This window comes from Leucoraja erinacea, chromosome 4, assembly GCF_028641065.1.
Source record: "Leucoraja erinacea ecotype New England chromosome 4, Leri_hhj_1, whole genome shotgun sequence".
In the NCBI taxonomy this organism is placed as follows: Eukaryota; Metazoa; Chordata; class Chondrichthyes; order Rajiformes; family Rajidae; genus Leucoraja; species Leucoraja erinaceus.
In genome coordinates, this window is record NC_073380.1 from 59,544,152 (window position 1) to 59,571,967 (window position 27,816).

Genomic DNA, 27,816 nt, shown 5'->3' on the forward strand with positions numbered 1-27,816 from the left:
CTACAACAACATAAATCTGTTTATTAATGAATAATCAAATTAGATTTTATTTCAATTGTTTGTCACATTTTCAGTAAACCTGGTAAAACCCTAACACAAGATGATTCTTTTAAAAACAAGGATTTATTTTTCAAGTAGTCTGGAAATCCTTGTTTGCGTGGTTGACCTTGCGGCAAAAAACTCCTGCAGTGAACAGAATGAAAATCAGATGCAAAAATGGTTTGGCTTCAAACTATGTTCGTGAAGGTGGGGAGGGGGGGGCGGCGGTGGCAATTTGCAATAGGCTGGAATTTATCTACTTGTGGGAATCGATCACAGTCAATAACAAATCAGGAGGTTAGTTCAGATCCAGCTCAATATTCATTACCATGCAATAAACCCACTTCCTCTCATCTCTTTCTTCACTGTCTTCCTTAGTTTTTGGCCTCTTCAGCACTAACACATATAATGACTTGGCAACAAGTTTGTTGAATACCCAGGTTTGCAAACTCCTTCTCTTTAGTTTAGTGATACAGCATGCAAACAGGCTCTTTGGTCCAGCGCCGACCATCGCTCACCCATTCACGCTAGCTCTGTGTTATCCCACTCTCTCAATCCACTCCCTACACTAGAGGGCAATTTACAGAAGCCAATTAACCTATAAATCCACATGCCCAGAATCAAGGGTCACAGTTTAAGAATAAGGGGTAGGCAATTTAGGACTGAGATGAGGAAAAACCTTTTCATGCAGAGAGTTGTGAATCTGTGGAATTCTCTGCCACAGTAGGTAGTGGAGGTCAATTCACTGGATTTTTTCAAGAGAGAGTTGGATTTAGCTCTTAGGGCTAAAGGAATCAAGGGATAAGGGGAGAAAGCAGGAAAGAGGGTACTGATTTCGGATGATCAGCCATGATCATATTGAATGGCCGTGCTGGCTCGAAGGGCCGAATGCCCTACTCCTGCACCTATTTTCTGTTTCTTTGGAGTGTGGGAGGAAACAGGAGCACCCAGATGAAACTCACGTGGTCACAAGGAGAACATGCAAACTCCGCACTGACACCCAAGGTCAGGATCGAACCTGGGTCTCTGGTGTTCTGAGGCAGCAACTCTAACCCTGCTCCACTGTGCCGGCCTCTTTTAACTCCTTTGTCAGTGTGCTTTAGCAATGTGAGCCCCCAAAACGACCACACAAGAGATTTTCCCAATCCGAAGACACAGGATAAAAATACACCCATGGGTTGGGCAATGGTGGTTTTACACTACCTCTGCTGTCATTTGAGGGTGATGTGACCGGTCTTCACGAGCAAAGGGATGGCTAACAGCAAGCAGTGCCAGTGAAAGTAAGCAACAGGGTGCAACCCACCATTGGCAAATGGTTTAAAGTTGCAATGCGAATCTGAAAAATGGACATCTAAAGTGATGAGCAAAGATCCTGGAAATCCAAAACAGAAATAGGTGGAAAGGACAAAAAGTGCTGGGAGTAACTCAGTGAACAGGCAACATCTTTGGAAAACGTGGATAGAGGACGTTTCAGCTCAGAACCCTTCTTCAGACTCAACATGGATAGGTGACAAAGTGGGTTGAGACCATTCTTCAGGCGGCCACATATTCTCCACTTTCTCCCCGCTCCTCCAGCTGTATCCACCTATCACTTATCAAACTTTGTCCCGCCCCCACTTCTCTTCCTGCTTTCACACCCCACCCCTAACTACAATCAGTCAGAAGAAGGGTCCCGACTCGAAATGCCACCTGTCCACATTCTCCAGAGATGTTGTTCAACCCGCCGAGTTACTCCAGCACTTTGTGTCCTTTTGTGTAAACCAGCACCTGCAGTTCCTTGTTTCTACACAGAAAAGGGGTGGGAGACGTGAGTAAGTCAGGCCACATCTACAGAGAGCAGATTTCTATGAAGAACTTTAGACCTGAAATGTTAATTCTGTTTCTGCCTGAAATGTGATCTGGTCTGGTCCGCAATTGGAGATGCAGCCCCAGTGATTCCAGCTTGATCCTACTGCCCAGGTGGAGTTTGTACACTGATTCCTCGGGTGCTCCGGCTTCCTCCCACATGCAGTCCATTGGGTTGTGGCTAGTGTAAATTGCTCTTGATGCCAATGGCTGGTCGGAGATTCAGGGGGATGTGAGGAACTAGGTAGCAAGGACAAACGTGGCATATAGCAGGGACATGAGGGGCAGCAAAGTGGCGCAGCAGTAAAGTCGCCGCCTTACAGCCCCAGAGACCCAGGTTCGATCCTGACTACAGGTGCTGTCTATATGGCATTTGTACGTTCTCCCTGTGACCTACGTGGGTTTTCTCTGGGTGCTCCGGTTTCCTCCCACACTCCAAAAACGTGCAGGTTTGTAGGTTAATTGGCTTCTGTAAATTGTTGCTAGTGTGCAGGATAGCGCTAGCGTACGGGGTGATCGGCGTTCGGTGTGGACTCGGGGGGGGGGGGGGGGGGGGGGGGGGCCGAGGGGCCTGTTTACGTGCTGTAACTCTATTGTCCATAGTGGGGGGGGATATACGTCTGATGGGAAGCAGCATAGACCTGATGTGTCAAGTGGTTGCCCAGGTTGTAAAAAAATATGAAAAGATATTGAATATTTAAAGAGTCTTCAGATTTCTAGGTTATTGCAGCACCACCTGTAAGTTTTCCCTCTCTCTGACTGTCCCCATCAAGGATATCTTTAGCATAAATGTCCTGCTGTTGGCTGGAACTCGGCAAGCCGGGCAAATCTCTAATTTTACTCCCTGTTCAATTTTATGTTCACCAACCAACTGACCAACCCACTGGTCTCTCGTCCTCCCCGCTTCCTACCCCCCACGTGCAAGATATTTTGGTTGAAGTTAGACGGAGCTAAATATGTAGGAGTGTGGGGCTTCCAGCCGACTCGTGCCACCAAGCAAGGATGAACCTCTTCCCCATGTGATAAACTAGTACAACCCTTATTACAGAAGTCGCCGGAGTCCGCAGGCTTCATTGACAGCGGCCGACCCATTAACTGGTCCATAGATGGCACTCGGCAGCTGCCCGTCACCAGTGTGTTAGTCGGACGGTGGTTTCACTACCGATGCCATCGTCTTTATTTGGACTGGGAGTCGATCGCTTCTTCCGTGCTGTCATCCCGCTCGTAAGCCACCGGCTCCAGTTCCCGGGCAATCCGTTGTGCCAACTGGGAAGTGCCGGCCGCAACCACCCGACGGGACATGAGGTCCAGAGGTCCACCTGGAAACAGGAGAGAGAGAGAGAGACAGACAGCTGAGGGAAGCTCAATCTCTCAGCGGCCTACACCCAACACCGGCAGGTCTTTGTGTAATAAAAACAAACTACACATGCTGGTTTACACCAAAGATAGTCACACAATGCTGGAGTAACTCAGCGGGTCAGGCAGCATCTCTGGGGAACATGAATAGGAAACGTTTCGGGTCGGGACCCAAGAGATCATAAAAGGGGTCGAAAAGCAGAAAAAGAGGGTGACAAAATCTAGAAGATGGACATAAAATACTGGGGTAACTCAGCGGGTCAGGGAGCACCTCTGGAGGAACACAAGTGGCATTTCGGGTCAGAACCCTTCCTTGCGTTCCAACCCGAAACGTCACCCGTGCCTTTTCTCCAAAGATGCTGCCTGACCCTCTGGGTTATTCCAGTATTTTGTGTCTAACTTCAGTGTAAACCAGCATCTGCAGTTCCTTCGAAGGGCCGAATGGCCTACTCCTGCACCTATTTTGGCAGATGGGTGTACAAGGGCCAGAGATAAATAGAAGATAAAAGGGTGTCAGGTAAGGAGAGAAGAGGAATGTATTATAAAGCCAGCTGAGTGATACAGGTGGAAGGAGAGAGGTGTGGGGAGGGGATTGGGGGAAGGATGGGTGGGAAAGCCTGGATAGAGTAGATGTGGAGGAGATGTTTCCACTAGTGGGAGGATCTAAGACCTGAGGCCATAGCCTCAGAATCAAAGTGTGTACCTTTAGAAAGAAGATGAGGAGGATTTTCTTTAGTTGGAGGCTGGTGAATCTGTGGAATTAATTGCCACAGTCGGCAGTGGAGGCCAAGTCAATGGATATGTTTAAGGCGGAGATTGACGGATTCTTGATTAGTACAGGTGTCAGGGGTTTTGGGGAGGAGAATGGGGTTGAGAAGGAAAGATAGATCAGCCATGATTGAATGGTGAACTAGACTTGATGGTTCGAATGGTCTAATTCTATTCTTAGAACTTACGAACTGGGAGGTGGTATAGGAAAGCGAGAGGGGGAGGAGGGGGGGATGTTCATTAAAATAGGAGTATTTAGTTGCCAACAATTCCTACCTGCTGTGTCAATCAGGATGCCGCCAGCCTCCCTGACTATCACTGCAGCAGCTGCCATATCCCAGCAGTGTAGGCCAAACTGGTAGAAGGCCTCCACATCTCCCGTGGCAACGTGGCACAGGTCGAGAGCAGCACTTCCTATGATCCTGATCCTGGAGGAAGCAACGGAGTAAAATCACTCAAGGTCCAGGGGTCCTGGTGCCGTCCGGGATAGAGACGACCATCTCAACGACATCTCATCCACCATCCCAACATCTCAATCCTTGCACGGTGCATCATATGGCATATACACGGTGCACTTAGTTTAGTTTAGAGATAAAGCACAGAAACAGACCCTTCAGCTCGCTGAGTCCGCGCCAACCAGCGATCACCCTGTTAGCTAGCACTACCCAACACACGAGGGACAATTTACAATTTTTACCAAAGACAATTAACCTACAAAACTTGGACATCTTTGGAATGTGGGGTTGATTAGTGTAAGGGTGTCAGGGGTTATGGGGAGAAGGCAGGGGAATGGGTGTTGAGAGGGAAAGATAGATCAGCCATGATTGAATGGCAGAGTACACTTGATGGGCCGAATGGCCTTATTCTACTCCTAGCACCTATGAACATAAACTTATGAACCCGGAGCACCCAAGGAAAACCCATGCAGTCACAGGGAGAATGTACAAACTGTTCAGACAGCACCCATAGTCAGGATCATCCCGGGTCTCTGATGCCGTAAGGCAGCAACTCTACCACTGCGCCACTATCGTTAGTCACCTCAGCTATTGCAATGGCAGCTCCCAAACCCACAGTCTCTATTGCCAAGAACAAGCTCTTGGGTATATGCAAGCATTGCCACTTTCAAAGGTCATGCCATTCTAAAGCATAACACAAAGTGCTAGAGTAACTCAGCGGGTTAGGCAGCAGCTGGTGAGGGAATGAGGGAATGTACAGGCCATGTTACGGATTGGGATCCTACAGAATGATTGCAGCTGGGGGGGGGGGGGGGGGGGGGGGGGAAGAAAGCTGGAAGAGGTGGAGGCAGAACAAAGCTAGGCAAGTGATAAGTGGAGACAGAAAGCACTGCAGATGCTGGTTAATACACAAAAAAACACAAAGTGCTGGAGTGACATACGATGAGCGTTTGACGGCCCTGGGCCTCCACTCGCTGGAGTTTAGAAGCACGAGCAGGGACCGCATCAAAACTTACCAAATAGTGAAAGTCCTGGACAGAGTGGATGTGGAGAGGATGTTTCCACTAGTGCGAGAGTCTAGGATCAGAGGCTCAGAATAAAAGGATGCACCTTTAGAAAGGAGATGAGGAGGAATTTCTTTAGGCAGAGGGTGGTGAATCTGTGGAATTCATTGTCCCAGACGGCTGTGGTGGCCAAATCAATGGGTATTTTTAAGGTGGAGATTGATAGATTCTTGATTAGTACGGGTGTTAAGGTTTATGGGAAGAAGGCAGGAGAATGGAATTGAGAGGGAAAGACAGATCAGTCATGAATGAATGGCTGGTAGACTTGATGGGTTGATGTACTTCTGCTCCTATAACATGGATTAACTCAGTGGTCAGGTAGCTTCTCTGATGGAACATGAATATGTGATCTTTCAGGTTGAGACCCTTTTTTAAACCAGCTAGGTGGATACAGATGAGGGGAGGATTTGCTCGGCAGATGGGTGGACGAAGGCTCAAGATGAAAAGGAGGCAAAAGGGAGTCAGATAACGAGAGCAATGAAATGTAAAACCAGAGGGACAGGGGAGGAAAAAGGGGTGGGGTGGGGGCAGAAATGGTGCACACCAGGGAGGGGGTGGGGTGCAAAGGAAAGAGAGCGCAGGCACTGGGCAGTAGGCGGATTACTTAAACTTATAGAATTCAAGTCCCTGGAACTCCCAACCCACCAGCATCGTGATTCAAGGCAGAAGCCATCACCACTTCCTCAAGGAGTGATTGAGGACAGGAAATTAGTTTAGTTTAGCTTAGTTTATTATTGTCACGTGTGTCGAGGTACGGAGAAAAGCTTTTTGTTGTGCGCTATCCAGTCAGTGAAAAGACTATATGTGATTACAATCAAGCTGTCCACAGTTGCAGGATAAAGAGAATAACATTTTGTGTAAGATAAAGTTCAATAAAGGCAGATTAAAGATAACACAAGGGTCTCCAATGATGTAGATGGGAGATCAGGACTGCTTCCCAGTTGTTGAGAGGATGGTTCAGTTGCCTGATAACAGCTGGGAAGAAACTGTCCCTGAATCTGGAGGTGTGTGTTTTCACACTCCTGTACCTCTTGCCTGATGGGAGAGGGGAGAAGAGGGAGTGACTGGGGTGAGACTGGTCCTTGATTATGCTGGTGGCCTTGCCGAGGCAGCGCGAGATGTAGTTGGAGTCAATGGAAGGAAGGCAGACACAAAAGTCTGGAGTAACCCAGCGGGACCGGCAACATCTCTGGAGAGAAGGAATAGGTGATATTTTGGGTCGAGACCTATCTTCAGACAGAGGGAAGGTTGGTTTGCGTGATGGTCTGTGCTCATTAAAAATTAATGTCAGCATCATCCGTAAATAACTGTATATTTAGTCAACACAAATATTCAGTCTTTGATACTTTAATAATGGTATTGAAGTCGGGAAGCTTCAGTCGCAGAAGGTTTCGACCTGTCCCGACCTGGGGTCCGATTGCCCGGCGCTGGAGAGCTGAGATCCCCCGCCCGATGCAGGAGCTTGATTGCCTCGACACGGAGGGCCCGCCGTCGGCTATGGGAGCCAAGATCATCCCGTCAACGGAAGGCTCAAGGCTCCCAACCACGGGAGGAGTTTGAACTTTTTTCCGCATTCCATCACGGTGATGGATATTCATGTTAAAATGTATTTTGTGCGTCTTGTTGTTTTTTATTGGTATGACCGTGTGGCAAATCAAATTCCTCGTATATAGCAAATACTTGGCTAATAAAGTATAATTATTATGATTAGCAGAGTTTAATCCTCCTTACCCATGCGCCTGTACTGAGATCAGCTTCTCCATATTGTTGAACAGCATCCTTACTGCCGTTGGTTCTCGAATTGACCCAAGTTCAGTTAAAATCAGAGCTTTCGATATGTCTGGAACATAAAACAACATTCAGTGCATCAACACCAACCCCAATCATCAGCAGAATTGGCTGCAATGTGCCCCAAGGTTTCCCCACACCAGTCATGGAATCGTACAATTGCCATTAGTTTTAGAGATATAGCGTGCAAAGAGGCCCTTTGGCCCACCGAGTCCTCACCGACCAGTGATCACCCCGTGCACTAGTTCTATCCCACTTTACCATCCTGCACACGAGGGGCAATTTACAGAGGGCCAATTAACGTACAAACCCGCTATTCTTTGGGATGTGGGAGGAAACCGGAGCACCATGTTAAGACCAATTCCCGGGGGGGAGGGGGAAAAGGAAATCAGTCACATTACATCAGTCTAAAGAAGAAGGGCTTCGGCCCGAAATATTGCCCATTTCCTTCGCTCCATAGATGCTGTCTCACCCGCTGAGTTTCTCCAGCATTTTTGTCTACCTTCGATTTTCCAGCATCTGCAGTTCCTTCTTAAACACATTACTAATGTAACGGGATTTGTTTCAACACAGAAGGTGATGAGAGCCTGGAACGCATTGCCAGGGGGTGGTGAGGGAGGCAGATACGATAGCGGTGTTTAGGCGACTTTGAAAGTTAACGGACCTTGTTGTTTGGATGCTTGAAGTTTCTCTCCATTACAGAACGCTCCGTGACCTCTTCTGCCCGTGTACATCTTCTCCTTGACGCAGTTATAGATGATGCCCAGCTCAAGCTGTCCATGCACAGCAAAGGAAAATGAACAAAGAACAGATACAAGGTGAACAAAATACAGAATACATCTAAAGCCCAGATAAGATGGGAGAGAAACTGGACCAACAGTATTGCGTCCTAATCTGAAATTTATTTTACTTTGGTTTCATTGACAAATAAATTGGCCTCCTCATTTGCTTTTTCCCTATTTTGCAGAGCACTGTAAACCAATTCCTTTGAAAAGTGATTGCATGGAATATAGAAACATAGAAAAATAGATGCAGGAGCATGCCAGTCAGCCCTTCGAGCTAGCACCGCCATCAAATATGATCATGGCTGATCTTCTTATATCAGTACCCCGTTCCTGCTTTTTCCCCATATCCCTCGATTCCTTTAGCCCCGAGCTAAATCAAACTCGCTCTTGTAAACATCCAGTGAATTGGCCTCCACTGCCTTCTGTGGCAGAGAATTCCACAGATTCATAACTCTCTGGGTGAAAACATTTTTCCTTTTCAGTCCTAAATGGCCGACCCCTTATTCTTAAACTGTGATCCCTGGTTCTGGACTCCCCCAACATCGGGAAAATTTTTCCTGCATCTAGCCTGTCCAATGCTTTAAGAATTTTATATGATTCTATAAGATATCCTCGCATCCTTCTAAATTCCAGTGAATACAAGCCCAGTCGACCCATTCTTTCATCATATGTCAGTCCCGTCATCCCAGGAATTAACCTGGTGAACCTACACTGCACTCCCTCAATAGCAATAATTAGGTGACCAAAATTGCACACAATACTCCAAGTGCGGTCTCACCAGGGCCCTGGACAACTGTAGTAGGACCTCCTTGCTCCTGAACTCAAATCCTCTCGCATGCTTACTTTCAGTAACTGATGTACAAGGACACCCAGGTCTCGTTGCACCTTCCCTTTTCATAATCTGACACCATTCAGATAATAACCTGCCTACCTGTTCTTGCCACCAAAATGAATAACCTCACATTTATCCACATTGTACTGCATCTGCCATGCATCTGCCAACTCACTCAACCTATCCAAGTCACCCTGCAGCCTCATAGCATCCTCCTCACAGCTCATACTGCCATCAGCTTTGTGTCATCCGCAAACGTGGAGACGTTACCTTTAATTCCCTCGTCTAATTCGTTAATATATATTGTAAATAACTGAGGTCCCAGCACCGAGCCTTGCGGCACCTCACAAGTCACAGCAAATAGTCCCCATGCAAGTCTGAAGAAGGGTCTCGAACCGAAACATCACCTATTCCTTTTCTCCAGAGTTGCTGCCTGACCCGCTGAGTTACTCCAGCCTTTTGTGTCTGCCTTCCTTCCATCGACTCCAACTGCACCTCAGCTTTTTGTGGCTATCTTCACATGCAAGATCTCATTGGTTTTACCCCATAAAGGCCTGTTGCAGCTGTCCCCTCAATCCATATCATTCTCTCCTGCCCCGGCCTTCAGCCTTCTATGAGAAGCGAGTGTGAATTCTTGAAACATTGATTTGCATTTGATAGTTGGGAGTGAAAAATAATATGACTTGGTGTTTCCAAATCTATATCTATTCCAAAGTGTGGTCGTCCTAACATGGGATTAGCTTCCTTTAGTGGTCACTGCGATCATAATCCACCGTGACCAGTTCAGCCCTTTCTCTGCTACCTGTAGAGATTTCATCCATACAAAACTCTGAACTCAACCGAAGAGGGCTACAGGTGTCGGCACTCCATCTGGTGAATAGATGGTTAAGTGGAAATGTGGGTGTGCCCAGAACCACATCACCTGGGCCACTGAGAACAAAGGGGGGGACCCAGCGGGGGAGGGGGGGCATGGGGGATCACCTGCAGCTATGTGTGGTGGCAGACCTGGTTCAACACTGCGAGCAGAAGATAAAACTGTTCGATTAACTGTTTGTAACTTTGTCTGCACCAGAAAACACGGCAACTCTTGTGTACTGCCTTGGTGAAGTCTGCTGTATGATTTCACCAGGTTGTTCATAAGTTATAGGAACAGAATTAGGCCATTCGGCCCTTCAAGTCTACTCTGCCATTCAATCATGCCTGATCCATCTTCTTAACCCTATTCTCCTGCCTTCTCCCCACAAGCCCTGACACTCTGGTAATCTCCCTCTTAAAAATATCCATTAACATTCTCCACAGCCGTCTGTGGCAATGAATTCCACAGATTTGCAACCCTCTGACTAAAGAAATTCCTCCTCATTTCCTTTCTAAAGGTACGTTCTTTTATTCTGAGGCTGTGGCCTCTGGTCCTAGACTCTCCCATTAGTGGAAACATCTTCTCCACATCCACTCTATCCAGGCCTTTCACTATTCAGTAAATTTCAATAAGGCCCCCCTCAACCTTCTAAACTCCAGTGAGTACAGGCCCAGCGCACTCAAACGCTAATTATATGTTAACCCAATCATTCCGGGGATCGTTCTCGTAAATCTCCTCTGGCCCCTCTCCAACACCAGCACATCCTTCCTCAGATATGGCGGCCCAAAACTGCTCACAACACTCCAAATATGGTCTGACCAGTGCCTTATAAAGCCTCAGCATTATATCCCTGTGTAAAAAGGGATCGCCCTGCCAAAAAAAGCATTCCACTGTATTGAGGTACATGTGACAATAAAGCATAGTTGCATCATCGAATCTTTGAGCTGTCAGGTGCCCAGTTCATGCCACCAAAAGTTCTATCAACCACCTTAACCACGAGGGCCTGTGCAACTGCAGTCTCACCTTCCACCTTAGCTATCCCCCGTTCTCCTTGGGTAAATCTAGTGTCGGTGGCCTGCTCATGGTTACCATCTCCGGCAGGTCCATCCTTGTCTACTCTTCTGAATTGCTCTAGGAGCTGCCACCTAGGTCTTATTCTTTGCTGCACTCTTGCCCTCGGTCGCGATGACCACAAATTCAGGAGGGGCAATGGTGGGTCACGTGTTCCTCGGGCCAGGCGGTTCAAGGGGCTCAACTGGTTAAGCAACGAGACTCGATCCTGAACACGTTATGGCACGATCTCGGCATGGTGGCGCAGCAGTAGAGTTGCTGCCTTGCAGCGCCAGAGAACCAGGTTCGATCCTGACTACGAGTGCTGGCTGGACCGAGTTCGTACATTCTCCCTGTGAGTACATGGGTTTTCCCTGGGTGTTCCGGTTTCCTCCCACATTAGAAAAGCGTACAGGTTTGTAGGTTAATTGGCTTCAGTGAAAATTGTAAATTGCCCCTAGTGTGTAGGATCGTGCTATTGCACAGGGTGAAAGCTGGTCATCGTGGACTCGGTGGGCCTCAAGGCCTGTTTCTGCATTGTATCTCTGAACTAAACTAAAATACATAAATACAACCATCAAAGTCCTACAATAGTTAGAGATAAAGGGAAGAATATAGTTCTCAGTATAGAACTAATCGTATGTCTGTCCATTGTAATGCGTGCTAGTATAACAGGGGTCGCTGGTCGGCACGGACTAGGTGGACTGAAGCTGTGTCTCACACACAGAAGTGGCCCACTTTCGCCACGTGGTAGACACTGTCACAATAATGCTCACAATTCATACGTGCAGCAAAGAAACTGGAGCTTTCGCTGTTGCACCAGGGATTTTTTGTTGGCCATTTTCTCAGCTGTAGAAACATAGAGAAACATAGAAAATATGTGCAGGAGTAGGCCATTTGGCCCTTCGAGCCTGCACTGCCATTCAATATGATCATGGCTGATCATCCAACTCAGTATCCCGTACCTGCCTTCTCTCCATACCCCCTGAACCCTTTAGCCACAAGGGCCACATCTAACTCCCTATTAAATATAGCCAATGAACTGTGTGGCCTCAACTACCCTCTGTGGCAGAGAGTTCCACAGAATTCACCACTCTCTGTGTGAAAAATGCTTTTCTCATCTTCCTTTATCCTTAAACTGTGACCCCTTGTTCTGGACTTCCCCAACATCGGAAACAATCTTCCTGCATCTAGCCTGTCCAACCCTTTAAGAATTTTGTAAGTTTCTATAAGATCCCCCCTCAATCTTCTAAATTCTAGCGAGTACAAACCAAGTCTATCCAGTCTTTCTTCATATGAGAGTCCTGACATCCCAGGAATCAGTCTGGTGAACCTTCTCTGTACTCCCTATATGGCAAGAATGTCTTTCCTCAGAGTAGGAGACCAAAACTGTACGCAATACTCCAGATGTGGTCTCACCAAGACCCTGTACAACTGCAGTAGAACCTCCCTGCTCCTATACTCAAATCCTTTTGCTATGAATGCTAACATACCATTCGCCTTCTTCACTGCCTGCTGCACCTGCATGCCTACTTTTAATGACTGGTGTATCATGACTCCCAGGTCTCGTTGCATCTCCCCTTTTCCTAATCGGCCACCATTCAGATATAAGTCTACTTTCCTGTTTTTGCCACCAAAGTGGATAACCTCACCTTTATCCACATTATACTGCATTTGCCATGCATTTGCCCACTCACCCAGCCTATCCAAGTCACCTTGCAGCCTCCGAGCATCCTCCTCACAGCTAACACAGCTCCCCAGCTTCGTTTCATCTGCAAACTTGGAGATGTTGCATTCAATTCCCTCGTTCAAATCATTAATATATATTGTAAATAGCTGGGGTCCCAGCACTGAGCCTTGCGGTACCCCACTAGTCACTAGAGACGTGTAGGATGGAAACAGGCCTTTCGGCCCAACGCGTCCATGCCGACCAAGATGCCCCATCTAAGCTAGTCCCATTTGTCGGCAGTTTGGCTCAAATCCCTCTAAACCTTTCCTATTTTAGTACTCGTCTAATGCCCCTGTCCCACTTAGGAAACCTGAACGGAAACCTCAAGAGACTTTGCGCCCCACCCAAGGTTTCCGTGCGGTTCCCGGAGGTTTTTGCCAGTCTCCCTGCCTGCTTCCACTACCTGCAACCTCCGACAACCACCTGCAACCTCTGGAAACCGCACGGAAACCTTGGGTGGGGCGCAAAGTCTACAGAGGTTTCCTAAGTGGGACAGGGGCATTAGGGTCTTTTAAATGCTATTATGGTGCTTGCCTCAACTATCTCCTCCAGCAGCACATTCCATACATTCACCACCCTCTGATCCATAAAGGTCTGAAAGCTCCAACTATACAACAGCCTTGAAAAAAAAAACTAGTAAAATTTCGCACCAACACCAATTCCTGAAGTCTCAGTGTGTGCAGTCCCATTGCCCAGTGGTGCGAGGAGCTGCCTCACAGCTCCAAGGTCACGGGTTCTATCTCCACTCTGACACAACTCCCCAGCTCAAGGGGCAAGAGTGTTCAGAGCTTTTCACTGTACCCAGGTACACGTGACAATAAAGTTAACTCAAAACTGTTCATTAGCTGATCTTGGGTAAGGTGGAAAAGTGGCAATTAATAGCTTGCAGGACCAACCAATGATTCCTTGACCACTCCCCAACCTCACCAAGTTAGGACAGGCAAGGTTAATTACGTGGACCGGAACAAGAGAAATCTAGACAAGGGCACTGGGACCCAGGAAACAGTTAACTCTTCAGGACAGGGGTGGCAGGGTGGTAGCGTTGCTGCCTTACAGCGCCAGAGACCCTGGTTCAATCCTGACCACGGGTGCTATCAGCACGGAGTTTGTACATTCGCCCCTCGACCTGCATGGGTTATCTCCGGGAGCTCCAGGTTCCTCACACACTACAAAGACATACAGGTTTGTAGGCTAATTGGTTTGGTAAAATTGTGAGTTTTAGAGATCAAGGTGGTATTCGTTACCTCTTTGTTGACAGCCAGTCCAATCGAGACTGCCACCACTGGGTTTCTGAAAGAGAGAGACAAGTGTCAAACATTCCATTCTTCGACTTACAGTGCAGTTAGGCCACAAGGAACTGCATGTGCTAGCTTACAAAACAAAAGACACAAAAGTGCTGGATTAACTTAGCATCTCTGGACCGCATGAGTTTTCTCCGGGTGCTCTGGTTTCTTCCCACACTCCAAAGGACGTATAGCTTTGTAGGTGAATTGGCTTGGGTAAAATTGTAAATTGTCCCTAATGTGTAGGATGGTGCTAGTGTGTATGGGGTGATCGTTGGTCAACTTGGACTGGGTGGGCCGAAGGGCCTATTTCCATGCTGTACCCCCTAAACTAAACTTTCAGACAGTAGGTTCCAGCCACCCACTACTCTCTGGGTCAAGATGTCTTTTTCTTCCAATCTCCTCGAACATTTCCCCAAATTACTTCAGACTTTGAGGGGGGACCTCTTTGAAATTTACCAAAAAGTGAAAGGCCTGAATAGAGTGGTGGTGGAGAGGATGTTTCCACTTGTGGGAGAGTCTAGGACCAGAGGCCATAACCTCAGAATAAAATGATGTACCTTTAGAAAAGAGATGAGGGGGAATTTCTTTAGTCAGAAGGTGGTGAATCTGTGGAATTCATTGCCACAGACGGCTGTGGAGGCCAAGTCGATGGATATTTTTAAGGCGGATATTGACAGATTCTTGATCAGTAAAGGGCCTGTCCCACTTTCACAACCTCTGCCGAGTTTGCCTTTGACTCATACTCGCAGCATGGTCATCACACGGTCATAGGAGGTCGTAGGTAGGTCGTAGCAGGCTGTGATGCTAGTCCTAGGTACTCGTGGCATCAAGTAGGTCGGGGCATTTTTCTAGCATGATGAAAAATGTCCAAGAGTAAAAAAGGGCGTGAATTAGGTCGTGAAAGTGGGACAGGCCCTTAAGGGTGTCAGGGTTTATGGGGAGAAGGCAGGAGAATGGGGTTGATAGCGAAAGATAGATCAGCCCTGATTGAATAGTGGAATAGACTTGATGGGCCGAATGGCCAAATTCTGCTGCTAGAACTTGTGAACTTTGGTTTTGAATGTTTCAGTTTCCAAGGCTGACTAGAAATAGGTTCATTTTCCCACCTCAGAATTTACAAAGTGAAATTCTCAGTTCAGATTCTCATAGGTGTCAATAATTGATAGCCTTGTAGAATGTACACTTGAACATAAGAAATGGAAGAAAGATGTGTCTATTTGGCCCACTTCAGCCTGCTGTCCCATTCAATGAGATCATGGCTGATCTCATACCTCACTTTTCTGCACTAATCCCCTATCTCCTGATTTCTTTAAATCCTAAAATTCTCATTCCACCCCCAGTTCTTTAAGAATGTTGTATGTGGTGCTCAAAACCCACAAACTGAGCACTGATCAATTTCTATTTGTGCATGGGTAGGGCTGGTCAATATTGTGGGAGCTGGGGAAAATAAAGAGAGTAAAGGTGTGGGTGGAAAGAAGTCAAAGAAAACAATAAAATGAGATGTGCAGAGTTACAAGAAGGTAAACAAAGATTTCCCAAAGTACTGGATCTCCCGGTTGCTCACCACTGCCTCTCCCATTCCCACTCTGACCTTTCTGCCCTGGGCCTCCTCCATTGCCAGAGTGAGGCCACACGCAAATTGGAGGAACAGCACCTCATATTTCGCTTGGGCAGCTTACAACCCAGTGGTGTGAACATTGAATTCTCTAATTTTAGGTAACTTCTAGCCAATATTCTCCCTTCTTCCATCAGGCAAGAGGTACAGAAGCGTGAAAACGCACACCTCCAGATTCAGGGACAGTTTCTTCCCAGCTCTCATCAGGCAACTGAACCATCCTTCCAACAACTAGAGAGTGGTCCTGAGCACCTATCTACTTCATAAAGAACCCTCAGACTATCTTGCACTAAACGTTATTCCCTTTATCCTGCATCAGTACACTGTGGACGGCTTGATTGAGATCATTATAGTCTTTTTGCTGACTGGATAGCGCTCAACAAAAAAGCTTTTCATGTACCTCAGTACATATGGCAATAAACTAAACTAAACTAGAGGGATTTCTCCCCACAGACTGTGTTGCCAGGATTCAAACAAGCAACTGACACCCTCAGTGAGAGAGAATCAGAGAGCAACTGTGACATTTGGGCGTAAAACTCGTTGCCTGGCAGTTTGCACAACAAGCTTGCTTCTGACCTGTGCGTGCTTGAGTAATACCAACATCAATGATGAAATCTGCCACTCCCTCATTAAAAGAAACAGTTCAGGCCAAACTTCACCAGAATTCCCTAATATGTGGCTGAGGTCCCATCTGTGTCAGTGCACATTGTTTCCAAACCACAAAACACCATGGTCTTGGAGCTAGCAGGAGACAATAGAGAACAGTGCAGCAACAGGAACAGGCCCTTTGGCCCACAATATCTGTGCCAATTAAAGCACGGGCAGCACAGTGGTAGAGTTGCTGCCATACAGCACGAGAGACGCATGTTTGATCCTGACCACGGGTGCTGTCTGTGTGGAGTTTGTACGTTCCCTCTGTGGCCACATGGGTTTTCACCGGGTGCTCCAGTTTCCTCCCACACTCCAAAGATGTACAGGCTTCGGTAAATTATAAATTGTCCCTAGTGCTTAGGATAGACCTAGTGTATGGGGTGATCGCTGGTCAGTGTGGAATCTGTGGGCCGAAGGGCCCGTTTCCACGCTGTATCTCCGAACTAAACTAAAACCCCAGCTAGTCATTCTTTCCCCATGACAACACTGCTCCCATCTCTGGCAATGTCACTGTTAGTATTGAGGCAGCACAGTTCACACTAGTTCTACGTTACCTCACTTTCTCATTCACTCCCTACACACTTGCGATAATTTACAGAGGCCCAGTAATCTATAAACCCGCGTGTCTTTGGGATGTGGGAGGATACTGGAGCACCCGGAGGAAACCCAGGTGGCTGCAGAGAGAACGTGCAAACTCCACGTGGGCAGCACCCGTGGTCAGGATCGCACCCAAAGTCAGGATCGCACCCGGGTCTCTGGCGCTGTGAGGCAGCAGCTCCACCAGCTGCACCATTGTTTCTAAGAGGAGAACAGATTGAAATGAAACTACTGGAGGCATGACTTTTACCCATGTACAAAGTTGCACGTTCCGTCGATGGGGTCTATTATCCAGGTGGGATCGTCAGTCAGAATGCATTTGTCACCAGCTGCCACCGATTCTTCTGCAATGAACCTGCAACAAGGAGCAATGTGCAATTAAAGTCAGTCTTTGACACTGTGTGGCAGCAGCTCCACCAGCTGTGCTGCCCCATGCACTCATTATAAATGTGCTAATTCCCACCCCAAATATTGAGCCAAAGAAACCCATTGTCACCAATGAAATTGTATTTGGTCAGCTGTCATTGTATTTTAACCTAAGAAGTTTTAAAACCTCAGCTTATTTAATTTTCAAGGAGATTCTTCCACTTGGTCCATTTGCATATTTGCTGGTGATGAATAAAGTCCAGTTACCTCAGCAGTTTTTGTTTCCATGCTGTATCTCTAAACTGTCTCCTCGGCCCACTGAGTCCACGCCGACCAGCAAAACCTGTACACTAGTTCTATCCTACACACTAGTGACAATTTACAGAGGCCAATTAACCTGCAAATTTGCCCGTTTTTGGGATGTGGGAAGAACCCGGTGCACCCGGAGAAAACCCACGAGGTCACGGGGAGAACGTACGAACTCCATACCGTAGCACCCATAGTTAGCATCAAACTCGTGTCTCTGGTGCTGTAGGGCAGCAACTCTACTGCTGTGCTGCCATTAAAGATACAGCGTGGAATCAGGCTGTGGACTCAGCCAGGGCTCACCATAACCATTGTACGGCCATAGTGTAACCAATTGTGGTCCTTATTGATCCATGTCCGATCATTCTTGTAGAGAAACGGAACTGGTTGCTGGTTTAGAAAGAAAGACACAAAGTGCTGGAATAACTCAGAGGGTCAGGCGACATCTCTGGAGAACATGGTTAAGTGATGTTCTTCACACTCTGGTCCCGACCAAACACGTCACCAAACCCTGTTCTACAGAGATGCTGTCTGAATCGCTGAGTTACTCCAGCACTTCCTGCCGAATCATTCTTCACTGATAACATTCACGTCAAGTGGGAAATGGTAGAAAATAAAAAGATATGTTGAGCGTATAAATCCAATTCAACAATCACTCACCTGTGTGAAGGAAACTTTGTGTGTAGAGTAGAGATGATGAGCTTTTCCACCAGTTGATCTGTTTCTGTGACAAGGTCTGCCGCCGAGGACTTTGTTTGCACTCGTTTTTCAATCCTTAATGCTTCTCTGATTATCTTAGAACAAAGATAGATGAGTGTCTCGTCGGCCCTTCACTCTGCTACAACTGCAGAATCGTACAGTGTGGAAACAGGCCCATCGGCCCAACTTGCCCAACATGTCCTGTCTACACCAGTCCCACCTACCCGTGCTTCTATCACCAGCCCATATCCCTCTAAACCTGTCCTAGCCATATACCCGTCTAAATGTTTCTTAAATGTTGCGATAGTTCCTGCCTCAACAGCCTCCTCCGGCAACTCGTTCCATACACCCACCACCCTTTGTATAAAGAAGTTACCCCTCAGATTTGTATTAAATCTTTCCCCTTAAACCTATATCCTCTGTTTCTCGACCCCCCTACTCTGGGCAAGAGACTGTGCGTTTACACGTTCTACTAATCTCACGAATTTGTACACCTCTATAAGATCGCCCCCTATCCTCCTGCATGCCAAGAAATAACGTCACAGCCTGCTCAACCTCTCCCTATAACTCAGGCCTCCAAGTCCTGGCAACATCCTTGTAAATCTTCTCTGCGCCCTTTCCAGCTTGACAACATCTTTCCTATAACATGGTGCCCAAAACTGAACACAATACTCTAAACGTGGCCTCACCAACATCCTATATAAATGTAACAACACCTCCCAACTTCTTTACTCAATATTCTGAATGATGAAGGCCATTGTGACAAAAACCTTTTTGACCACTCTATCTACCAGTAACGCTACTTGCCAGGAAAATTGTCATTCACTTTACTCGCATTTCATAGCATGGTAGAGTCCTACATCATGGACACAGGCCCTTTGGCCCATTGAGTCCTTGTTGACCATCAAGCATCCATTTTACACTTGTCCCATTTTATGCACAGCACATTCTACCATTTGCTACACAAAATGGACGATCGACTGTGTAGTAAAGAGGTCATATAGCCTTTGTTGTTGTGCCCGATCTTTGTAGAACATTCTAGTTAATCCCATTTCCCCGCTTTTTAGCTTCAAATAATAATTATTAAAAAATTCCTTTTGTAAGTTACAATCGGACAGGTACATGGATAGGAAAGATTTTACTTTAGAGATACCGCACAGAAAATAGTTCCTTCGGCCCACCAGGTCCGCGCCGGCCAGTGATCACCCTGTACACTAACACTCTCCGCAACAATAGGTACAATTTTACCGAAGCCAATTAACCTACAAACCTGTCCATCTTTGGAGTGTGGAAGGAAACCAGAGCACCCGGAGAAAACCAACGTACAAATTCCGTATAGACAGCACCTGCAGTCAGGATCGAACCCTGGTCTCTGGCGTTGTAAGGCAACAACTCTACCACTGCGCCACTGTGCTGCCCCAATGGTTTAGAGGGATAAGTTCCAAATGCAGGCAGGTTGGACAAATGGAGATGGGACAGCAATAAGGAGCGATCCACACAGGTACTAAAATGTTACAAGAGAGGGTTCTTCCAAGAAGAAGACAATTCTTCATTGGCTTCAAAGCCTGACATTTAAGTAAAAAAGGAATAGTTTCTGATTGGAAACATGCCAATTATTTTAAGCCCAAACTACAAAGAATAATGAAACAAATGTGAAATGCATATTATCTGAAAGGGCTGACAAAGTTGACAGGGCATAATCTAATGCCAAAATAGCAGCAAATCTTATGCTGCTCATTATTTTGTTCAGTTTATTGTCACGTGTACCTATGTCTTATGATTCTCAGCCATTCATTCACCACCACCGATACAGAGCAGTTGTAGTTTGTATAGTCTGTACGATACACTGTTTTGACAAAAACCCTTCTAAACCCACAACCTCCACCACAATAGTTTAGTCTAGTCTAGAGGAGACAAAGTGCGGGAACAGGCCCTTCCGCCCATTGTGTCCTCGCCGGCCAGTGATCCCCGTACATTAGCACTATCCTACACACTAGGGTCAATTTACAATTATACCAAGTCAATTATCCTACAAACCTGTATGTCTTTGGATTGTGGGAGGAAACCGAAGGCCCCAGAGAAAATCCATGCAGGTCACGGGAAGAACGTACTAACTTCGTACAGACAGCACCCGCAGTCAGGATCGAATCCGGTTCCCTGGCACTATGAGGCAGTAACTGTACCACTGTGCCATCCCAATGAATGACATTACTCCACAGTCAGAGAGCCATGGAGTACAGAAACAGACCCTTCGATCCAACTCGTCCATGCCACTGTGTTGCATCGTGTGGAAGGCCAAGGGCAGCAAAAATATGGGAAAACCATCAGCTAGAAGCTGCCCCCCTCCAAGCCACAAATCCTCTTGACTGTACTTTCATCATCGCTGGTTCAAAATCCTGGACCCTCTACCTCGCAGCATGGTGGATATATCCATACCTCAATGTCTGCTGCTGTTCAACAAAGTAGCTCACCACCGCCTCCTCATGGACAGGTAAGTGCTGGCTCAGCCTACGAAGCCCATATTCCCTCAATGAATAAACTAGAGCTGCACATTTGTAATTTGAGTAACGATGATCAGGGTTGGAGCATGTATGTGCCCCTGTTGTAGTAATCCCTTCACATGTCCCTGCTCTTTCCGAGTCTAATCTTCAATTGATCCTTCACAAACATTGCAATGAGACTTTTGGATATGCGTATGCAGGAGGTGGAGGGATATGGATTATGAGCAGGCAGATAACAGATGATCTTGGCATCATGTTTGGCACAGACATTGTGGGCTGAGGGGGCTTTTCTTGTGCTGTACTGTTCTATGGTTAATTAGACTTGCAAAAACTAACACTATAAAGTTACTAGCTCCGATTCTCAATTTTTGCCCAACAACAAAAAATATACTTAATCAAAAAATTTCAAAACGCAAGTTTACCCAAAAACATATGTTGTTGAATACTGGACAAATCTGGATCTTAGCATTTGCTCGTTATAGTTTTAGTTTTAGAGATACAGCGTGGAAACAGGCCCTTCGGCCCACCAAGTTCGCATCAGCAATCACTCGTACACTAGTTCTATCTTTAGCACTATCCTATACACTAGCGACAATTTTCAGAAGCCAATTAACCTACAAACTTGCTCGCCTTTGGAGAGGAGGAGGAAACTGGAGAACCCGGTGAAAACGCACCCAGTCACAGGTGCTGGCATAGACTGGATGATATCAGGCTTTAGAGATACAGCATGGAAACAGGCCCTTTGGCCTACTAACTCCAGGCTGACCAATGATCAACCTGCATACTAACACTATCCCACACACTAGGGATAATTTACAATTTTACCAAAGCCAATTAACCTACAAACCTGTTTGTATTTAGAATGTGTGAGGAAACCGGAGCACCCAGAGAAAACTCACATGGTCCCAGGGAGAAAGTACAAACTCCATACAGACAGCACCCATTGTCAGGATCAAATCCGGGTCTATGGTGCTGTAAGGCACCTCTGTGTAGCAGATTATGTGCAGGCAGATAAGGGTTGGCATCATATTCAGCACAAATTTTGTGGGCTGAAGGGCCTGATCTTGTACTGTACTGTTCTATATTTTACCCAGCAAAGAAAAATGTACTTAATGAAAATTAATCAAAGTAATTCCTGTTATCCTTCACCATAACACTGCAGGGGTGAACATGGGGGTGCCTGGGATTGTTTGGTCCTGCTTGCTTTGTATAAATAGTCTGACAACTAAAACTGCTGAACTATTAACTTCACCAACTGATAACTTCACAATGCAAGGAACTAACATCCTCACAGCTCCTTCGAAAAAGGTCATGAAATAAACAGTGGAGACACAAGGAATTGCTGATGCTGGAACCTTTGGAACAAAACACAAGTGCTGTTGCCTAACATGATGATTTCAATGGTGCTTTATTGTATCATGTGCAAAACGCAGTGAAATTTAAAAAAAGAAAAAAAGAGATTCTCGAGTTATCAGATTTGGCGCCATTTCTAAAGTTCCAAAGTCTGGTCCGCTCGCTCGGTCTTATGGAGCAGCACCCAACCCAGGCGAGCCCCAGGCTGCTGCTGGGCCTCCAGCCATCACCTCCATCTGGATCGTTCAGCAAACTGACGTCTCTCTTCACGCCCGGCCACCTTTGCGCCCCAAGGGCACCTCCCGCAGCCGACCTTGAGGGAGCTTAAGTTAAGACCTCAGTTCACTTTCCTCCAGTACTTTATGCTCTGCTCAGGAAATAAACAGTGCAAGGGCTGAGAAGGAAGAGTAAATTGGAGCCTGCAAACTCATCAAGCCCGCCCTGGCTCTTTGCTAGAGCGCTGCAGCTTATCACACTCTCCCATAGCTCTGTAAATGTTCCTATCCATGTTCTCCAGAGATGTTGCCTAACCCACTGAGTTACTCCAGCACTTTGCATCCCTTCAAGACAATTTTGATCTATCCTGACCAGAAACCTTGGATAAACAGGGTGATTCAATCTCCGTTAAAGTCCACATATGAGTTTGCTCAAGTAGGGCGATTTTGCACTGTACAAGGTGGTCAGTTATGATTTCCACAAATAAGTTTAAAACATTTTTAATTTCTAGAGATGTAGCGTGGAAACAGGCCCTTCGGCCCAGCGAGTCCATGCTGATCACCCATATGCTAGTGTTATGTGATCCAATTTTTGCATCCTACACACTTGGGGGCAATTCAGTCTTGACAGCACCCAGAGTGAGGATCAAACCCGGGGCTCTGGCAGTGTAAGGCAGCGACTTTACCCCCGCACCACCATATCAACAAGGCCATCAGGGATGCCAAGAGATGATGTCAAAACAAACTGGAGATTCAATTTAATCAAGTGGATGTCAGGCAGCTGTGGCAGGGCCTTAATACCATCACCTGAAAGCCAGGCTAAATCCTGAAGTCAGGGGCGATCTCTGACAATGATGCATGTCAGTGCCTTTTACTTCCGTTCTGCAAAGAGGCAAATAAAATCCCCCCTGGGCAAGTTCCACCTCCCCCCACCCCCAACCCCCCCCATTTGGTCCATGCATCTTGATAGCGGAAGTCAGGTGACAGGCCTGGATGGATGGAGTCCCTGGACCGGTTCTGAAATTGTGCGTCAACAAACCAGCCACAGTCTTCACCGACATTTAGGGAGGCATGGTGGCACAGCAGTAGAGTTGCTGCCTTACAGCGCCAGGTTCGATCCTGACTACGGGCGCTGTCTGTACGGAGTTTGTACGTTCTCCCTGTGACCACGTGGGTTTTCTCAGGGTGGTCCGGTTTCCTCCCATACTCCAAAGATGTACACAGGGTTGTAGGTTAATTTGTCTTCAGTAAAATAATTGTAAATTGTCACGAGTGTTTAGAATAGTGTAGTATATGGGGATCGCTGTTCGGCGTGGACTCAGTGGGCCGAATGGCCTGTTTCCGTGCTGAATCACTAAACCTCTCACTTCCATACTCTACCGTCACCATCAGCTTCAAGGAAATCTCCATCGGTCCAGTCTCCAAGAGAAATAAAGAGATTGTTTCTCAATGACTGCCACCTAGTAACTCTAACATCAACCACAGAAAATGCTTACAAATGTTGGTAATGACCCACATTTTTCCCAGCCATTTGGATTATCCAAATCTCCTGCCTACAGGAAAGATAAGTTTTGTTTAGTTTGCAGACACAGAATGGAAACAGGCCCTTTGGCCTACTGAGTCCGTGCTGACCAGCGATCCCCATACACTGCACTATCCTAAACACTCGTGACAATTTACAATTTTTTTAACTGCAGCTAAATTAACCTACAAACCTGTACATCTTTGGAGTGTGGGAGGAAACCGGAGCACCCGTGGAAAACCCATGCAGTCACGGGAAGAACTATGTACAGGCAGCACCCTTGGTTAGGATCAAACCTGAGTCTCTGGCACTGTAAGACAGCAACTCCACCGCCACGCCACCCTATAGGTCAATGGAGGACGCCATCTCTCTGGCGCTACATTCATCCTGGGTCACTTTGACAATAAGAACCTATGTTAGAAAGCTATTCATTGATTATAGCTTAGCCTTCAACATCAAGTAGTAACGAGATATGAGTGTGGCCATGGTAACGTGGGTCTTTGATTATATTGGCTGCCTTTTTGAGGCAATGCCTCCTATTCCTTCGATGGTGGGGAGGTCATGACCCACGACGGACCAAGCAATATCTACCACGTTCTCCAGTCTTCTCCATTTCTGGGCGTTGGAATTACTGAACCAGACCATGATGTAAGCAGTCATTATGTTCCCTGTCCACCTGTAGATGTCGGGTAGAGTATTCAGCAATATTCCAAATCTGCTAAGTAAGGAGACGGGCGATGTGCTGGACCCAGGATGATCTTCAGAGATATGCACACCCAGAAGATGCAGGGAAATTGTTCCCCATGTTGGGGGAGTCCAAAACCAGTGGACACAGTTTAAGAATATGGGGTAGGCCATTTGAGACTGAGATGAGGAAAAACATTTTCACCCAGAATTGTGAATCTGTGGAATTCTCTGTCACAGAAGGCAGTGGATGCCAATTCACTGGATGTTTCCAAGAGATAGTTAGATTTAGCTCCTAGGGCTAATGGAATCAAGGGAATGTTGGGCGAGTCCAAAACCAGGGGCCACAGTCTTAGAATAAAGGGGAGGCCATTTAAGATTGAGGTGAGAAAAAACTTTTTCACCCAGAGAGTTGTGAATTTGTGGAATTCCCTGACACAGAGGGCAGTGGAGGCCAAATCACTGGATTTAAGAGAGTTAGATAGAGCTCTAGGGGTTAGTGGATTCAAGGGATATGGGGAGAAGAGGCACGGGTTATTGATTAGGGACGATCAGCCTTGATTGCAATGAATGGCAATGTTGGCTTGAAGGGCCAAATGGCCTCCTCCTGCACCTACTTTCTATGTTTCTGTTTCTATGATATTGGGTAAAAAGCAGGAATGGGGCACTGATTTTGGATGATCAGCCATGATCATATTGAATGGCAGTGCTGGCTCGAAGGGCGGAATGGCCTACACCTGCACCACCTATTTTCTATGTTTCTATACTTCCGCATGGTAAGAACAGACAAAAAAAATGTTGTTAAACATTTTGTACCCTGCATCCATTTATCCAACTGGCAATCATACCATACAATTAACATAGGGCATAGAAGTACAGCACAGGAATGGGCCCTTTGGCCGACAATTTCCATGTTGAACATTATGACAAGATAAACTAATTCCATCTACCTGCACGTATTCAATATCCCTCCATTCCCTGCACATCCATGCCCTTATCCAAACGCCACTATGGTATCTGCCCCCACTACCACCCCGCTACGCAGCACGCTCCACACTCCCACCACCCTCTGCAAAATAAAAAATACCCTGCACATCGCCTTTAAACTTTGCCCTTTGCGCCTTAAGATTATGCCCTCCAGTCTTTAACATGCCTTTCGTAAGGCATCTGGACTCTCCTTCAATAGGCATGTATTAGTTCTCAACTGCTCTGTGGGACATGCAGTCTCACATTCAAATCACGTAGAGTGCAGGCTTACTCCTGCATTATTCACTGTATTTTACTGGTAATTTTTGACTACCTCAACATGAAAGCATGTACATCTTCTCTGTAAAATCTTAAAACCTCTACACCCCAGCCCCTATAGGGTGATTTCACGAAAGGTCACTGGAGCGTAGATCCGCACCCACGTGACCGAAAATCTCAAGTGGAGGACATGCTATACATCCGGTACATGTTAGTGAATGGGAAAACACGCACTTTCCCACCCGTTAAAAACATCGAAAACGGACAGTTTTTGAGCTGCAATTTACTGTGCCAGTCGGGGTGACCGTGAGGCACAGCGACCTAGATTTTCAGTCCAAAAAAAAGATAGAAACTAAGGTAAATTAAAGAGGGAGCTGAAGGTGCCAATCCAGCGGAAGTGAACAGCGGACATTTGCCGTGGAGATTTAAAGGTCCAAAATATCGGGAATTATCGTGTTTGCTCGCTGCATTTCATCAATAAAGATAAAAAAGTAAATACTCCATTACTTTTAATAAAAAGCAGCGAGCATACGCGATAATTCCCGATATTTTGGATCTTGAAATCTCCACGGCAAATGTCCGATAAGCATTTCCGCTGGATTTGCACCTTTAGCTCCCTCTTGAATTTACCTTAGTTTCTATCTTTTTTTTGGACTGTAAATTTAGGTAGCTGTGCTCGCTGCACATTTCATCAAAAAAGCGTGTTTTCCCAAAAAAGTCAATAATGTCCTGCACCTTACGTTTTGATGACCTTTCGTGAAATCACCCTATAGAGACAAAATGCTGGAGTAACTCAGCGGGTCAGGCAACATTCCTGGAGAAAAGGAATGGGTGACATTCAGAAAATCTTCAGAAGGGTCTCGACCCGAAACATCACCTATTGCTTTTCTCTAGAGATGCTGCCTGACCCGCTGCATTATTCCAGCATTTTGTATCTATCTTTGGTGTAAAGCAGCATCTGCAGTTCCTTCTTACACACTGTGTTGTTCTATGTTCTACAACTCCTGCTGTTTTCTTGCTAGGATGGGAAAGGTTTAGAGGGATAAGGGCCAAACGCAGACTGGTGTAGATGGAACATCTTGGTGGGCACGGGCAAGTTGGGCCGAAGGGCCCGTTTCCACGCTGTATGACCCTGGGACGCTGACTAACAGTACGATTAAACTACCACCGGTGTGATTTAATTTCTGTCGAGGCGTAGACTCTACTGCGCGTCCCACATTGCAGTATGTGGTCTCAAGGTCCTGATGACATTCAGAAAGCAATCGCCCTGACTATACGAGGAACCAGCGTTTAAAGGCAGGCAGCTCACACTACTTCCTGCCATCATTTCCTGTATATGCACGGTGTAGGTTTGGAGGGAAAGGTCTTACAAGGAACAACAAGGCTTATTGCAAATATTAATATGACACAGTAACGTAGGAACAGTCGCTTTTGCAAACTCCCCATCCCCCCCTTTTTCCGGCCTAGTAACCAGTTAATGCAAAGCTAGCTTTTAGCATTATAATCAATTTTGTTTGTTTTTTTTTCTTTATTACGAAGCAAGCAACCGACCAGAGCATTTGGATTATTGCCAATTTAAACCCAGTATTTCTGTTTACAAAATGCAAGAAAGACAGGCTCCCTCTCTGCTGCAAACTAGCAGAAAGTGGGTGTGCTGCTGAATGCAAACTAATCCAGAGATGTCATGAGTTGGATTAGAGGCGGGCAGCTTGTCCCATTGAGCTGCCGACCCTCCCTGAGCAGCGCCTGGGCACCTGCACACTCACCTGGCCGGCGTCTAGCGCCACTTGCACGGCCGCTTGGAGGTACTCCTGCAGCGGCAGCTCGCTGCCCTTGTCCCCCGAACCTGCCATGCCCTGGTCCGCTCCTCGACTGGGCTTGACTGATGGGTCGGTCGCCTGGCTCTCTCATCCAAACATACTGGAACACACAGAGACACAAATCCACTCTCTGCTGCTCCCTAGTGCTTTCACTGTTCAGCAACATCGCTCAACAGCAGCAGCAGCAGCAGCAGCAACAACAACAACACTTGTAGGGAGGAACTGCAGATGCTGGTTTAAACCTGAGATAGACACAAAATGCTTGAGTAACTCAGCGGATCAGGCAACATCTCGGGAGAGAAAGAACGAGTGACGTTTTGGGGCGAGACCCTTCTTCAGTCAGAGAGTCAGGGGAAAGGGAAACGAGAGATATAGAACAATTGAATGAA

General features: G+C 46.6%; 1 protein-coding gene across 2 annotated transcripts; it reads right to left on the bottom strand.

Annotated features, from left to right (window-relative positions):
* Positions 1 to 27,573, bottom strand: impa2 (inositol monophosphatase 2). Of its 2 annotated transcripts, XM_055634385.1 has the most exons (9): positions 27,374 to 27,573; positions 18,049 to 18,182; positions 16,967 to 17,071; positions 13,812 to 13,857; positions 7,980 to 8,088; positions 7,259 to 7,367; positions 4,285 to 4,436; positions 3,047 to 3,203; positions 1 to 183 (listed from the first exon to the last, which is right to left on the bottom strand). In XM_055634385.1, the coding sequence occupies exons 1-8, from the start codon at positions 27,458 to 27,460 to the stop codon at positions 3,061 to 3,063; spliced, it is 885 nt and encodes a 294-aa protein (XP_055490360.1). In that variant the 5' UTR covers positions 27,461 to 27,573; the 3' UTR covers positions 1 to 183; positions 3,047 to 3,060. The 2 variants fall into 2 exon arrangements, with proteins under 2 accessions (XP_055490360.1, XP_055490359.1); XM_055634384.1 differs by lacking the exon at positions 1 to 183 and having other exon boundaries at positions 2,846 to 3,203; positions 27,374 to 27,570.
* Between the last annotated feature and the right edge of the window lie 243 nt (positions 27,574 to 27,816).